The sequence below is a fragment of the Manacus candei genome, unplaced genomic scaffold (genome assembly GCF_025592945.1).
Source record: "Manacus candei isolate 608988 ecotype Guabito, Panama unplaced genomic scaffold, ASM2559294v1 h1tg000007l, whole genome shotgun sequence".
NCBI lineage: Eukaryota > Metazoa > Chordata > Aves > Passeriformes > Pipridae > Manacus > Manacus candei.
The window spans coordinates 878,012-891,920 of NW_026138055.1; the positions used below are offsets into that span (position 1 = coordinate 878,012).

The 13,909-nt window shown below is 42.7% G+C and overlaps 1 protein-coding gene across 3 annotated transcripts in view; it reads right to left on the reverse strand.

The window, feature by feature from the left end:
- HS1BP3 (HCLS1 binding protein 3) overlaps positions 1-13,909 on the reverse strand; it is a 51,311-nt gene that overhangs the window by 9,172 nt on the left and 28,230 nt on the right. The window contains exons 5-8 of one of the 3 annotated variants that reach the window (XR_007908204.1): positions 3,039-3,190; positions 2,403-2,538; positions 1,525-1,789; positions 831-976 (exon numbers count right to left, since the gene is read on the reverse strand). Coding sequence is in view for 1 of the 3 variants with exons in the window: in XM_051810523.1 (XP_051666483.1) it covers positions 2,403-2,538; positions 3,039-3,190 (288 nt within the window). In the remaining 2 variants the exon portion in view is untranslated. Of the gene's footprint in view, positions 1-830; positions 1,790-2,402; positions 2,539-3,038; positions 3,191-13,909 lie in introns of all 3 variants that reach the window. The other 2 variants (XR_007908198.1, XM_051810523.1) reach the window with 2 other exon arrangements.

The window sequence follows — 13,909 nt, forward strand, 5'->3', positions numbered from 1 at the left end:
CTACATGAGTGAGGAGCTCCCACATCTGCATCATTCAGCTAATCCACTGGTGAACACGTCCAGGTTTTTGACCTGGACAGACCTGTTGGAGCATCATAGCTCAGGATGGTCTTGGATCTTAACAAAATGTGTCCAGGCAAACTTTCTGTGTGGTATAACAGAGTATGTCCAACAGACCCAGATGTTTCTGTTTTCCTCTAGCAGGTCATACAGCTCGAGCCCACTGAAGGAATGGGTTGTCACAGCTCCTAATTTGATCTGAGGGCTGGGGAGACATTTCTTCAGTCCCCTTTGGGAGAGTACTTGTCAAGACCTTCAGGGCAAAGGCAAGACTTATTCTTAGGCTTCAAAATATGCTCAAACCCCCATGCTGGGGAGATTGCAGGGTTCAGCTCAAGTTGAACATTTCCTTTCACCACAAAGGGTCACTGCCTGGAAAAGAGACTGTGGCACTGCCCTGCAAGAATATGTAAACACCAGTCCAGTGGTAAGGGAATGGGGGAGATAATTCAAATGCTTCCCCTAAATTTATGAGACCTGACAGTTCTGCTGAGGCTGAACAGAAAAAAAATGCAATGTGTTCAACCACTCGAGAAAGTTTAGATGTGGGGTTTCAGGTGACTGCAAAGAATTGACATAGAGGCGAGGTGAAGTGTTGGTCAGGTGAAAAGAGCACTGCCACTCCTCCCGTCCCATTAACAGCACTTTCTCCTTGAGCCCCAACTGCTCTGCATTAAGTCCACCAGCTCTCTATGATGTGCAGATAACACCATGAACTGGGGTTACTAGGGGAATTCCAGAGGGTGTTAGGCACCTGAACAGATCCTGACCTATCTGCCTGTACCTCTTGCGCAGCCAGGAGTTGCCTCTGGATTCCCATAGCAACTTTCCCATTGGACCACTGGCATGATTTTCTGCTTCATTACGTGCATTCACTTCCAATTGGATCTTGATGACTCGTCAACTGTTGAAAGCACTGGGACAAATCGAGGATAAAGAAAACTACTGGAATTTAAAAGAAATGTAATCTTTTCCCATGGGTTTCCACACCCATCTGGGTGTGCTGCTGTCACTGATGACCCAAAATGATTTAAAACCATGGTCTATTGCTCTCAGAGCAGACTTCAGAGACCCTTCTCTGCCACAGAGGAAAAGAACATACATAATCCAAAACACATTAACATGACAGAAGGAATGGCTCTCTCTAGAGGATGAAAATGCAAGGAGTGCATTGGAACAGGCACTTCTAGCTGTATGAACACTCTGGATCAAGTGCTGTGTGCTGAGATTGCTAAAGCAAACATGAAAATATAGCAAGCACATATGTGTCTGCTCCCAGTATACCACTGCACCAAATCAGGTCATGTCCTGCCCCATCAGCTTCTATAAACATCAGGTGGGCTGTCAGAATATAATGCAAGATGGCACCCAACCCAATTTAACCTTTGTTTAAAGTAAGCCAGGTATTGTTGTTAAGGCAGACAGCACTTCTGCATGCATAGAAAGCAATAGCTGCAAAATTACCTGCTTCAGGAGTGGTTGGAAACCACACACAGCTTCTCTCTCCTGGGCTTAGTACCTGCTGTGGAAGTAATACATCCTAACAGGAGCTGGCTGGCACGAATTAGCACTGGAAGCAGGCTGGCCTCATCATTCAGATGCCAGCCTAAGATCCAGAAGGCATGAATTTGACTCATTACTGCAGCACAGATTCCCTGGTGATGCTGGTCTCTCCAAGCACTCGTTCCCTGCTTGATCTCTTGAGGATTATCAGTGCAGGCAAACTAGTCTTGTGAGAGAGATGTCAGGGATAAAACACATTATGTGCTGTTACAGTGCTACACTATCAAGGGGGAAGCAATATATTATTCCCTCCTATAATTCTGAGCTCCAGTCCTTTCCACTAGATTAAAAATTAAATGCAGGGTGATAAAGATTTTAATGAGAATCCTTTACTGCTGTGGAGGTATGCATAGGATTCCTCCTGGAAACATGCACAGAGGTCTGTGAACCATCAGCAGAAAACCCTTCTTCCTGTGGCAAGAGCCCCTGATTTCACCTCCCTGAAGCTGAACTGTTCTGTCTCTGGGCTTTGTTCCTCACTTCTCAAAATGGAGGTCAGGTTCCCTGTGGATCATTTGCAGAAAGCAGAAGTGTCATGCTAGAAAACAAGAACTAGATATCATGCCTGGGGCCTTCAAGTCATTTCCTTTGGAGTCAGAGAATAACACCTTGCACCTTACTTTTGTCAGAGAGTCTTCCTACTTTCCTTTTTAATGTGTTTGATTTCCAAACTCCATGACACACGTCTTACATTTCACTTGTCAGTACAAGTATTGATTCACAGTTTGCATTTAAGCTTTTCCCTCATTCACCCCACATGACAGATTTAAGATGAGTACCTCAGCAGTTCCTCAGTGTCCTCCTCGGGACCCCTGCTCAGCACATACTTGCTGTTCTCACAGGCATCTGGCAGCAGCAGTGAGTCACCCAGTCTCACCACCCCACCAAGGTCTGGATCTTCAAATAATTTCAGATCTAGAAAGGGGAACCAGAAAATGCTGTAGTTAGATCACACAATGTAACACGATGCTTGCACTAACACTAGCTAGTAAATGTGCCTACTGGGCAAAAAAACCAGATCATGTAGACAATTATGTTTTTAACAAAGACTTCCAATCCACAAAGTGCAGTGATAATCTGCACTCTCAGGACTTGGTAAATCTGCTTTTTCCTTGCACTCAGCAGTAGGTCACATTACTCTTGTTAGAGTGGCATGAGTGACTGTGGGACAGACAGCTCCTACACAGACCTTAATATCCCAGTTCAAAATGTCTACAGTAAACATCTATGGGACCTGTATAGGTCTTATTCTTTCTGAATGATTCTAAATGATTCTGCTCAGCTGAAGATTCACCTTAACATTCCCAAGTCATTATTTAGCTTGTATATTCTATACCACCATAATTTAAAAGCTCTATTATACACATTTTTTAGATAAAATAATCTGTGCATTTACAAATATAGAACAGATTTACTCTCTTTCATCTTCTTTCTGGGACCAACTGATGAGAAATCTTCTTCTGGACCAAAGAGTCCTTCATCCGGATCCACTTCCTCTTCAAAAAGGGTTAATTTGGGTTTCTCTTCCTTGGTTGGAGGAGCAGGTGCCTTTTTTGCTTTTTTAGTTCTAAAACACAAGAGGAAAAGGAAGTCAGCTCCAATTCTTCATTTAACAAGGAAGATTTATGTTTAGAAAGTCTCCTACACTGAAAATGCATGGCAGGAGGCTACGAAAGGTCCATAGAAAGGTGCACAGACATCTCTTAGTCACTGGCAGGAATGGGATACTGAGCTGGAGGGACTGTTGTCTGATGTACTGTACATATGCCTATGTTGTGTATTCCTCAGAACTGTCAAGGAGCCCAGTGGGAATGGGAAGAGCAGGGCTAACAATGCTGTACTGTGCAAACTGCCACTCAAAACCATTTATTTTAAGCAGTAATACTCCTCCCACAGAAAGTTTAAAATAAGAAAGAAGGCCAGTTTCAGCAACACTGTCCTAGATGGACAGAAAGGGATGGCTTGAAAAACAAAGTGCAGGTTGGTCCATTGCATGATCCCTTTGGACAGGATTTAAAAAATCTCTTTGGCTCCATTTCCCCACCAGTTCCTGCTGCTGTTTCTGATTGCTGCATACTTCCTTCATAAAGGTGTTAGACACTCCCCTCATACCCTCAGGAGATGTACTATGAGACTACACCACCTTTAAGCTAAAGCAAGCAGGAACTGGAAGAGACTTGGTGGACAGGCTGCTATTAGCAGAATTTACAAATGTCACCCATACTTTCTTGAACCAAAGACAGGATTAACTTCCTCTAAATTTAGTCCTCTAAAAATCTGACAGTGAGACAAAGTTAATTTTTAGGTTTCTTCTCTACTCAGTGGACAGAGACACACATCTCCATAGGGCAATGAATCCCACCTATTTTTAACACTGGATATCTGGATACAATAAATCTCTGAGGATCTCCTCCTCTCCCCACACTCTGGAGAAAGAAGCTAAAACCTAGTTTGGATAAAAGGCCTCATTTGCACATGGTTTAAACAAGGGGAGTTGAATGCCCTTCCAAGAGCTGAGTGAAAAGTTCATGCTGCTTACTTCCACACCCAGGACTCATGTTCCACTGGCTGAAACTACAAGGCCACTCTCACAAGAAAGCAACTTGAGCTATGAGCAAACCCCAATCTGTTCCTAAGCCCCCACCCTCCTTATGCTCAAGGGTGTAAAAAAGAAATTTTAGAGAACGGGACAAAACCTTTGGGTGAAAAGTCCAATTCAAACTAAGCTGAAAGAGAAGCATTCCTTAGGACAGCATGTCCTTCCTAAGTAATTGCCACATTTCAGAGACCCTCAGAACCTTACTCTCAGCAGTCTTGGCCTTGCAATTTCTCAGGTAGACCCTTCGAGGCCTCTTACAATAGAAGATCTGATCTTCTAAGTGTATAGAGTAGGTCAGGTTTCAGCCTAAAGCAAATCCAATTATCAGCACTTATCATGCCACAGTCATCAAAAACTAAGAGCAAGGTCAAAAGATTACACATACATTCCAATTATATTAAAGAATCTTGTAAAATCCTCTTCCGATTACAGCTGCACACAAAAGAGTGGAGTCCAGTTACTTTCAGTTATTTTCAAAAGTTTATTATCAACAAGAACTCATGGATGATACTACCTTGCTACCACCACTTTGTCTCAACAATGGCAAATGCAGCCCTTTGGAGGCCCAAGAACAGGCCCCATGGAGAACTTAAACATGGTTTTATTTGGAAATATACCCTATTTGATATAGTAAAGGTATCTGCAGTTGTCAGCAACTAGTTTGTTGTACTATTTATGACATAAACCTTCCTTTTAAAGCAGAAGAAACTTCCATTTTTTTTTTATTTTGCATTCATATTCATTATGGATATGCCTTGAGCGACTTCTGAATTTGAGCTACTTTTGAAAGCTCAGCTCCAAGGAACTGCTTCAGACTGAAGCATTTGTAAAAGACCCTTCTTCCAAAATCTGTCAAAATCTAAAGGTATAATATGTACAAATCAGACAGCTTTCACTCAGGATTTCTACACGCACTCAAATTCTTTGCTTTATTAACTGTGGTAAGGAATCTATCACTCAAATGAATCTTAGTATTAAAATAAAAGGTAAAAAATGAGAGTCATTATATATAACCACAAAATCAGAAGAACAATAAGACTGAGTCTTTCAGAGCTGACAAACTGACTAAAAATAGAATTATTAGACACAAATAAATCCAACCTACCGGGGAAGAAGCAACCTTTATTTGCATAAGTCAAGCCTCATAAAGTAGTCTTTGAGAGGTGAATGACAAAATAAATGTGGATTTGCCAACCTACAGAATGCCAGAAGTCTTTGACAAGATCCCTTGTCCATTCAGAGGGTTACAACAGCTCCCTTGATGCATAGGAACCTGTTACGCCACAGATACTTATATCCATGAGCCAGTACATTTCCAAGCAACTCCACCCCAGTGAAGTTAAGGAGTTTACTAGCAGTCAGCTGAAGTATTTGCAGTAAAGTTTACCAGTGTGGTGGGAAATACCAAAGAAAGGGAAGAGAACCATAAAGACTGTCATAAAGAACAGCATGTAAAACAAAAATAATTGAACTGAAAGGTCCTAGTAACAACCCTCTGTTTAGTCCAACCACCAAACCAGCCCACTGACATGGGCTCACTTTCTGTTTTGCCAGGAGACTCCACCGGCAGAAACGGCACAGGGCCAAAACCCCAGGGCTTGACCTGCTACTGGTAGGAACATAAGGAAGTTGTTTTTGTGCCTTCAAGTTGTTTCCCCTCACTACCCTCCTAAGGAAGTCACAGCTGGACTGCCAAGTAATTCCAGCATATCCATACAGGGACTCTGTTGAGGTCAGGCTCTAACTGGGAAACAGGATTCCCACGGTTCTGTATTTAGCTGTGCCAGTCCAGACTGTGCACTGCTGAGCAGAGGTCAGTGGATGAGAATGGGTGTGTTAAGAAGTTTCAGAGCCTGTCTGAGTTCTGGTTTCAGAATCAGCTGCAGCTGGCTTGAGTGTGCATCTGCCTGCCCTCTCATTCCCCCCTCTACATATTCCTGCTACCTCCCCATAAGCATGGACTTAGCTGGAGCTGAGCTGATTGTGAAGCCACACGCTGGTGGCCCTTCAGAGGAGAACCTGCAAGGACATTTAATTTGATGATCATGATGTGCCAGGGTGCAGTAAACTTGTGCAGGGATGCAGAAATGAAGCAACATTTGGTTTTCCAAAGTATTACTGTACTCAAGCCCTGCACTTCATTAGAACTTTCCTCATACGTCACGCTCACAACCTTGGGATCTGACATTTTGAAACTACCAGCATCCAGCTGGTGGGAGATGACCCGTGTCATTGCTATTTTTTTGTTGCTGAAACAAGTGAACCTTTGGAACATCACTCTAGTGAATTATTAAAAATATCAACAAACACCAAACCAGCCCTAAAGAAGATGTATCCTTTATTCAGTGAAACCACTTACCCAGTTGAGCCAATTGAAAGAACTGTGAGAATCACAGGAATAACACTGCTGTCTCCTGCTCTGACTCTTCCACTGGCTTCCTAACTGACATGGACCAAAACTGGATGGTCAAAAATCAGAGTATATGAATCCAACTAGTCAGTCTGCTGGCCCACTTGAAAGTCCAGCTGAGATTCCTGGCTCCCAAATGATTCTCAAATCACCCAAGAAAATGCCAACAAAACCCTGCATGCAAAGACACTTTCAAACCTAACCTGTTTTGTGAGCACAATTCTCTTGTTATTGTTTACCAAACACAATGTAGGTCACTCATTTGGCAGCCTCCAGGTCTCACTGGCACTGCAATCATGTAAATATGCTTTCTGGTCAGCTGCAGAAAACAGCAATGAGGATGACTAAGACACTCCAAAGTCAGAAGATTCTCAGAACTGTATGTGTGATGGCTGTATTATGAAACACTGGATCTCCAGATCTAACACGTGGTGACACGAGGCTTAAATCACAGAGTATTGTGCTCTCTACAGAGGAGTCCCTAACCCATGATCACTGCTGGGTTAAAACAGTGAGTGTTGTTATCAGAGTATGTATAATCTCAGCATATCGACAAAAATTTACAGAATTTATTGTTCTGAAAATGTGACTATCTCTTTTTTGTAGAAATAAAATTATGCTCCAGGAAAGAAATGTTACAGTAATATATTAAAAAAAAAAAAAGACTTATTCAGAACATACATACTCCTATTTTAAGTATCCATGGGATTTTACACGGGAAGAGATCTCTAACATAAATGGACACCCCAACTCCTACAAATCTACAGAACAAAAGAACAAAAGAACTACAGCTAAAATAGCAGCAGTACTAGCACATCTTATTGAAAATCATTTCTGAAAAACAAAGAACCTATACACTAGTTCCTGCAGAAAACAAAATGTCAGCTGCTGCTTTTTTTTCATTCAACAGTGCTCATTTTCCAAAGCTGCTTGATAATAACAGACAGGACAAAAGGGGTCATTCTCATCCACTTTGGGCAAGGGATGCCCAATAGAAATTCTAAGCCCGTCAGCTCAGCACAGCCTGACTGCTGAGCATTAAGCAACCATGACAAGTGTTGGCCACAGGGATACTTTACCTCACACAGTAATCCTTTTCTTGTGGACATCACAGTAACATACAGTATTTTAAATGCCTCTGGTATATTCCAAAATAAGATAGTGCATAATAGATGGGATAAATCTCCTATTAGAAATCATCTGGAAGAAAAGCATTCAGTTGCAGGCAAAGTTTCTCTGCTGCAGCCCCAAGATTAGGTCAGTCTTGGACTACTGTTCCAGCAGAGCAACAGATGGAAAGAAAGCCTGAAGGAACAGATTTTCAAGAGTTCAGGTCCCATCTAGGGACCTGCTTTTGTGGAGAGATTTTTCTGAAGGGCTCAGCACTGAAGAGTACCTCTCCTTCCTAAATGAAGCCAAGCTGGTTTTGTAATCTGTCCTTAAGCTTTCTGATTACATTAATTTTCAATTTAATTTGAAAACAGATGAGAAGACCACAGATGGACTTTTGTTTATACACAGCTCATTAGCAATAATCATAATACAGAAACATTTCCTAAAATGTTTTCAACTAAATAACTAATAAAGCACACAGGCACTCGTATGGCTGGCAAGGGAACTAGGGTTACAGAGTAGATTACAAAGAAAGAAAATTAACATAAAGGAAATTTATAATTTTCCTCTGATTTTCTAGACTAAACCAGAACACGAGACTTGCTGAAATAAGGACAACAAAAGACAAGTTTCAAAACACAATCATGTCTGAATGAAACCACAGTGGTCCAGAACAAGACAGGCATCATAAAGTTGCCAATAATGATGTGAAAGAGCCAAAAATGCTCACTAGAATTTGGGGTTTCATCTGCAAAGCAGCAGAATGGTACTTTCAGGGTTTCTGCAACAGTGAATTTTTTCTTATCCTAATACTCATGGTAATGATGCACATTTTCAAATATGCAATACCAGATAGCACATACCAAGGTGTTTAGAAAAAACTGGCCAGGTATCTTGGACTACCGTAGATATAACAACTCAACACATTTGAGAACTCCAGGAAGGTTACAGAGGAATAAAAATGAAGCCATTTCAGAAATCAGAAAAGTTAGAAAATCAGAAAAGTAAAGAAGCACAGGCTGGTGAGCATTGCCTTGGTGCTTGGTAAGATTATAGAAAGTCAGATAATCAGATGTAATCAGCAAGTAATTAAAAGAGCATTCATTATTAAAATCTGGCTGGAATCATGCTGCTATTTTCTTTTCATGAGCCTACAGTAATGGCATCTTACCCCAGGACTGACACAGCAATCATGAAGTTCCCACTGTTTCCTTCCAAAGCAGAAGCAGGACGATGGAAGCTCCTATCCTCCAGGAGCTGCAAGCAGGGATCTCACTGTACCATTGCAGGGATCTGCTTCTCTACAGAGAGATCTTGAGCTACCTCTGCATTAACTTGGACACACACATGCCTCAAGGAAGAAGGGATGAAACCAGAACACTTTTTTTTGTTTTCATAATTTATTTGGTAGGACAAGGAAGAGAAAATATTGTCTTTCTGTTCAGTCTATGAATTAGTAGAAGAGCTACAATTCTGCCCAATTCTACTCTATTTCTCCTTTTCATGCCTCCTCAATAATTTTCCCAAATTTTTGGCCAGCATCAGATATTTTCTTGCTCCACCTCCAGAATCTGCAGTGCTGCCTTATCCTCTAGACTGCTAATTGGGCCTCCTTGTCATCTTCAGTGCTCTTCTTCACATTATGCACCTCTTACCTTCTAGACCTCTGTTCTGGACTCTTTCTGCTTTAACCCTAAAGATTACTGTCATGGTCAAACTATGCTTTTGAAAAAGACCACAGGCAGTAACTGAAGGAGAAACAGGAAGCTTCAAAGGGAAAGTGGGAAAATGCAGATGGGAGGGTAAGTTAAAAAAAAAAGTATAAAATCAGCAGAGGTAACAGTAGGCAAGTTAGCAAAGCAAGAGAAAGGGAAGAGGTTGAAACTGATAAAAAAAAATAACCAGCTATAACCGCCAACCACTGAAAATAAACAACATTTACTAGTCAGTTAAAAAAAAAAAAAGACAAAATTCATGTCAAATCTTAAATAAATGCAAAATCTTTCTGGAGAAAGGAAGCTTTATCGAAAAAAATGATGTTGAACAGTTTGAATCTAAAAAATTCTGCAAGAAATTATTCCTTAATTTATTTCCTTTAATGTCATTATTCAAACTAATGGAGTTACTTTCAAGAATAGGCCCTAGCTTTATGTTCTAACCCTATAAAAATTACAGTCTAAGAAAGAAAATCCATTCTCTTACACTAATTACTGATTGTTACAGGTCTGTAGCTCCAAAACCAAAAACTTCTATAGCGAGTACTGTTTCATGCCGGTAAAGTGATGCCTACACGCAGTATAACTCAGCAATAAAATGTGCCACATGACAAGAATTTAAATGTAATGAAATCAACCTGCCAACATCGTGCCTTTATGAGACATTCTTCACAAAATATCCTGAGCAGCTTCAAAACCCAAGTCAACCAAGCTGAAACAAAGAGGGTGTGAAAAAACTCGCCAGTGAGCATGTTAACTGTCACATGCACAACAGATTCAGGACCAAACTCCAGAAAAGAAGGCCTCACAAAGAAGGAATTGAAGGTACTGAAAGTATCCACTGTTGTGGTAAGAATTCTTACAGCTAACCAAGTAAAAGCAAAAAACAGCAACCATTTTGGAGAAGCGATTGGTTTCTTCAACACTGAACCACACACACGTGTGAACATACCACCTTCTTGTTACTGAACATGAGAATACCTGATGACTCATTTTCAGAAGTGTTGGATGCACCTCTGAGTCACAGAACTCTAGTGTCACAAAATGGCTTGGGTTGGAAGAAGCCTTAAAGATCACCTAGTCCAACCCCTCTGCTGTGGGCAGGGACACTTTTCACTAGACCAGGTCACTCAGAGCCACATCCAACCTGTCTTTGAACACTTCAAGGGATGGGGCAGCCACAATCTCTCTGGGCAACCTGTGCCAGTGTCTCACCACCCTTATTGTACTTACATCTCATCTAAATCTATCCTCTTTCAGCCTAAAACTGAAAGTTTTAAAGTTGTCCTCTCACTACAGGCCTTGGTAAAGCCAAGTCAGCAGGACCTGCAAGTGTTTGGTGCCTCCTCCCAAGGACAGGCAGCCTGACTGTTCCACATCTACTTCACACAGTTTTAACTTTGTGTTACCTAATCTTCAGCTCCTCACAACAGAATGCCATCATAGCCAGTGGCATCTCCTGCCACCTATGTTTGACAGCCCCTTGGCCTCACGTTGTGCTCCTCAGGAGGAGACTATTTCCCCTGCAGTGCTGCCTCACCTGAATTCCCTCCTCACTGCATCCTAAAGTAGAATGGGTACAGGAGCCCAGGCACAACTCTAATTTTCATCTGTCTGTGAACAGAAAAGCCTCAAAGAGATAACAGAACAAGAAAGGATGCTTGCATCAAAATAGCCTGGCCTTTCTAATCCCAGATACTCTGTATAAAACTCAGTCTGAAGGGTGCCTTTCCTTTTTTTTGCCTGGTACCTGCAGAGATTGACCCTCAACCTACAGAAAACCGCTAGCAACTTGCACATGATGTTCCAGTCTAAAATTCTGCCTGACATACCTGTCACACCACATCTAGAGAGCTTATGAAAAGCCTGAGAAGGGCTGGTTACCAAGGCAGTGAGCAGATTCCAGCAGTAGCCAAGCAGGATTTGGAAGTAGGGGCAGATTGCTTCCAAAGCACAGGGTCTTGACTGCCTGAGGAGGGACCATAGGGCTGAGCCTGGCTCCCTCACTCACATCTTGCTGTTCACAGAGGTCACTTTTTCCTCTTGACTATGTCATGGGTAAAACAAACCTATCACCACAACTCAGAGATGGCTCTACAGGAACTACAATAGAGAAGGACACAGTGAGACATTTTCAGAGTTAAATGACACCGCTGTTGCAGACACAGCGCCCTGCTCCTGCTGCTGCCTCTCCTGATGATCATGAGATCAAATCCTCTTCCATAAAAAGAGAACACAGCTTTCCTGCCTAGAGGTTTCATGTGCTGATTTTGTTTTTTAAACAGAGGTAAGATAAAATTGCTCTGGGTGAAATATTCCCCAGGCCATGGATATACCTACTGCACGAAGCAACACCACTTGTGATGTTGCAGACACTGCTGGAGGTCAGACTGTAGGAACAGCCACACCAGGGAGCACCACAGACAACAAACTCTCCCTCCTAAGCAAGACACTGAGGCTCTGCAGTGGCAGCTTTTCTGCTGCAAGCAGAAAAACAGATGACGTAATTCTGCATTTTTTAAACTGGACTCCTGTTTATGTTTTTATCACTAACTGGCCTGACTTCACAGCTCAGAAGCTTCTGCAACATAAGTGATTTCAGGGGCTGAGCACTGAGCTCAGTGTGTCTAACAGCTGGTTGTCAGGATGAAGGGAAGGTCCTGCTGGGGAAGCACCAGGAGCCCTTTGTGGAGCACAGTGGGGCCAGGCACTGAATTACAGAAACCTGCTAAATGCAAGCAAACCACAACACGTGATTAAAAGAGGAAGAAATAAGTAGTGTGCACAAGTGCACAAGTATTCTGCCTTGTGCATGAGGTCCAGTGCAGTGTAGGTGTTATTTGGCAGACATGATAATATTCTAAAATCATAACCAAAATCATTCCCCTCCTATTGGCAAAAAACCCCTCAGAGCTCAGCTCAGTCAGAGTGACACTTGCTATTCCCACAGCACTCTAAAGAGATGGTAGATGGATGATCTCAGCAAGGCCTCCAACTAGCATCTCATATCCCCAGAGAATTATGACTAGACATAAGTGACACAAGCCTGTAGATCCACACATCTGATTCACTGCAGACCCTCCTCCTCACTCCTGCTCAGCCACCTGATGATCTGCTACTGCCCACTGGCCCCTTGGGGCTGGTTCCATTAAAAATACAGACAATTCCTGTGCTGCAAGGGATGCTGCAGGGAAAATGGATCAGGGACCATAGCCTGTGGTAGAAATGCTGGTATACATCTCAGGCTCTCGCACACCAGATGACACGAGAAGTCAGGCTTGCATGGCGGCAAAAAGCACCAAGTGTGCAGTGCTCTGAGCTCCTTCCAGGTTTAGCTGCTGTTGACTCACAGTGTGAGCCTCAGCCAGTAATTTGATCCTTTCGGTCAGTTTGCTGACTCAAAACTCCTAAATGCACTCAAAGAACATTCAAGTTATGCCATTTTACAACAGTGAAGAGTCTTGTGCCATCTAGTAAGTTGGAGGCACGCGAGAAATTACCTGAGGTTTGGTAAGGGGGATCTTTGGCTGAATACACAGAAGGGGGAGCAGAAACCATATCACTGATCTGCATCAGGAGAGGGACTCGTGGAAAAGTGCTGAAATGATGCTGATGACAGCAGGGGAGTAACAATTACAAATAACTGCACGATGTTTTAAGCTTTTACTCCCTGGTGTTACAGTGGGTATGGCAGCGTTGGAGAAAGAATGATGAGTTCAGACAGAAAACAGACCCAGGCACTTCAGGATTTGGATCCATAAGGCAGAATGCTACAGCAACCTTTCACGTGCCACACAGCTGGGACAGAGAACCAACACTACAGGGTCAATGTGGTCATAATGTCCCCCTGTGCTGCTGAGGGGAAGGAGGCAGAGAAAATGGAGAGTGAAGTTGAGCCCAGGAAGAAGGGAATGGTGGGGGGAAGGTGTTTTATAATTCAATTTTATTTCTTATTATCCTACTCTAATTTGATTGATAATATATTCAATTCATTTCCCCAAGTGGAGTCTGTTTTGCTCATAACAGTCACTGGTGAGTGATCTCTCCCTGCCCTTATCTTGACCCATGAGTCTTTCATTATAATTTCTCTTCCCTGCCTAGCTGAGGAGGGCAGTGATAGAGCAGCTTTGGTGGGCAGCTGGTGTCCAGCCAGGGTTAACCCACTACACCTGCCTGTGGTCTCTCCAAGGAAGGGAAGGGTTTTGAGGCTGCTCACCTTCCCATGACTGGCAGAATTCCACAGCAGAGGAGCCATGAGCACAGGAGGCAGCACACCCCCCCCCCCCGCTGAACAAGAGAGCTGGGGCAGGACTGTATCCATACTATAAAACACTTGGCCTTGGTCTTCCCTTCCTCTATGTGATGTTCTCGAATTATTATTTATTCTGTATCCGATTTTCGGCTCAAGTGCTTAGAATGACATGAGGGCTGTGCTAGAGCTCTGCAAAG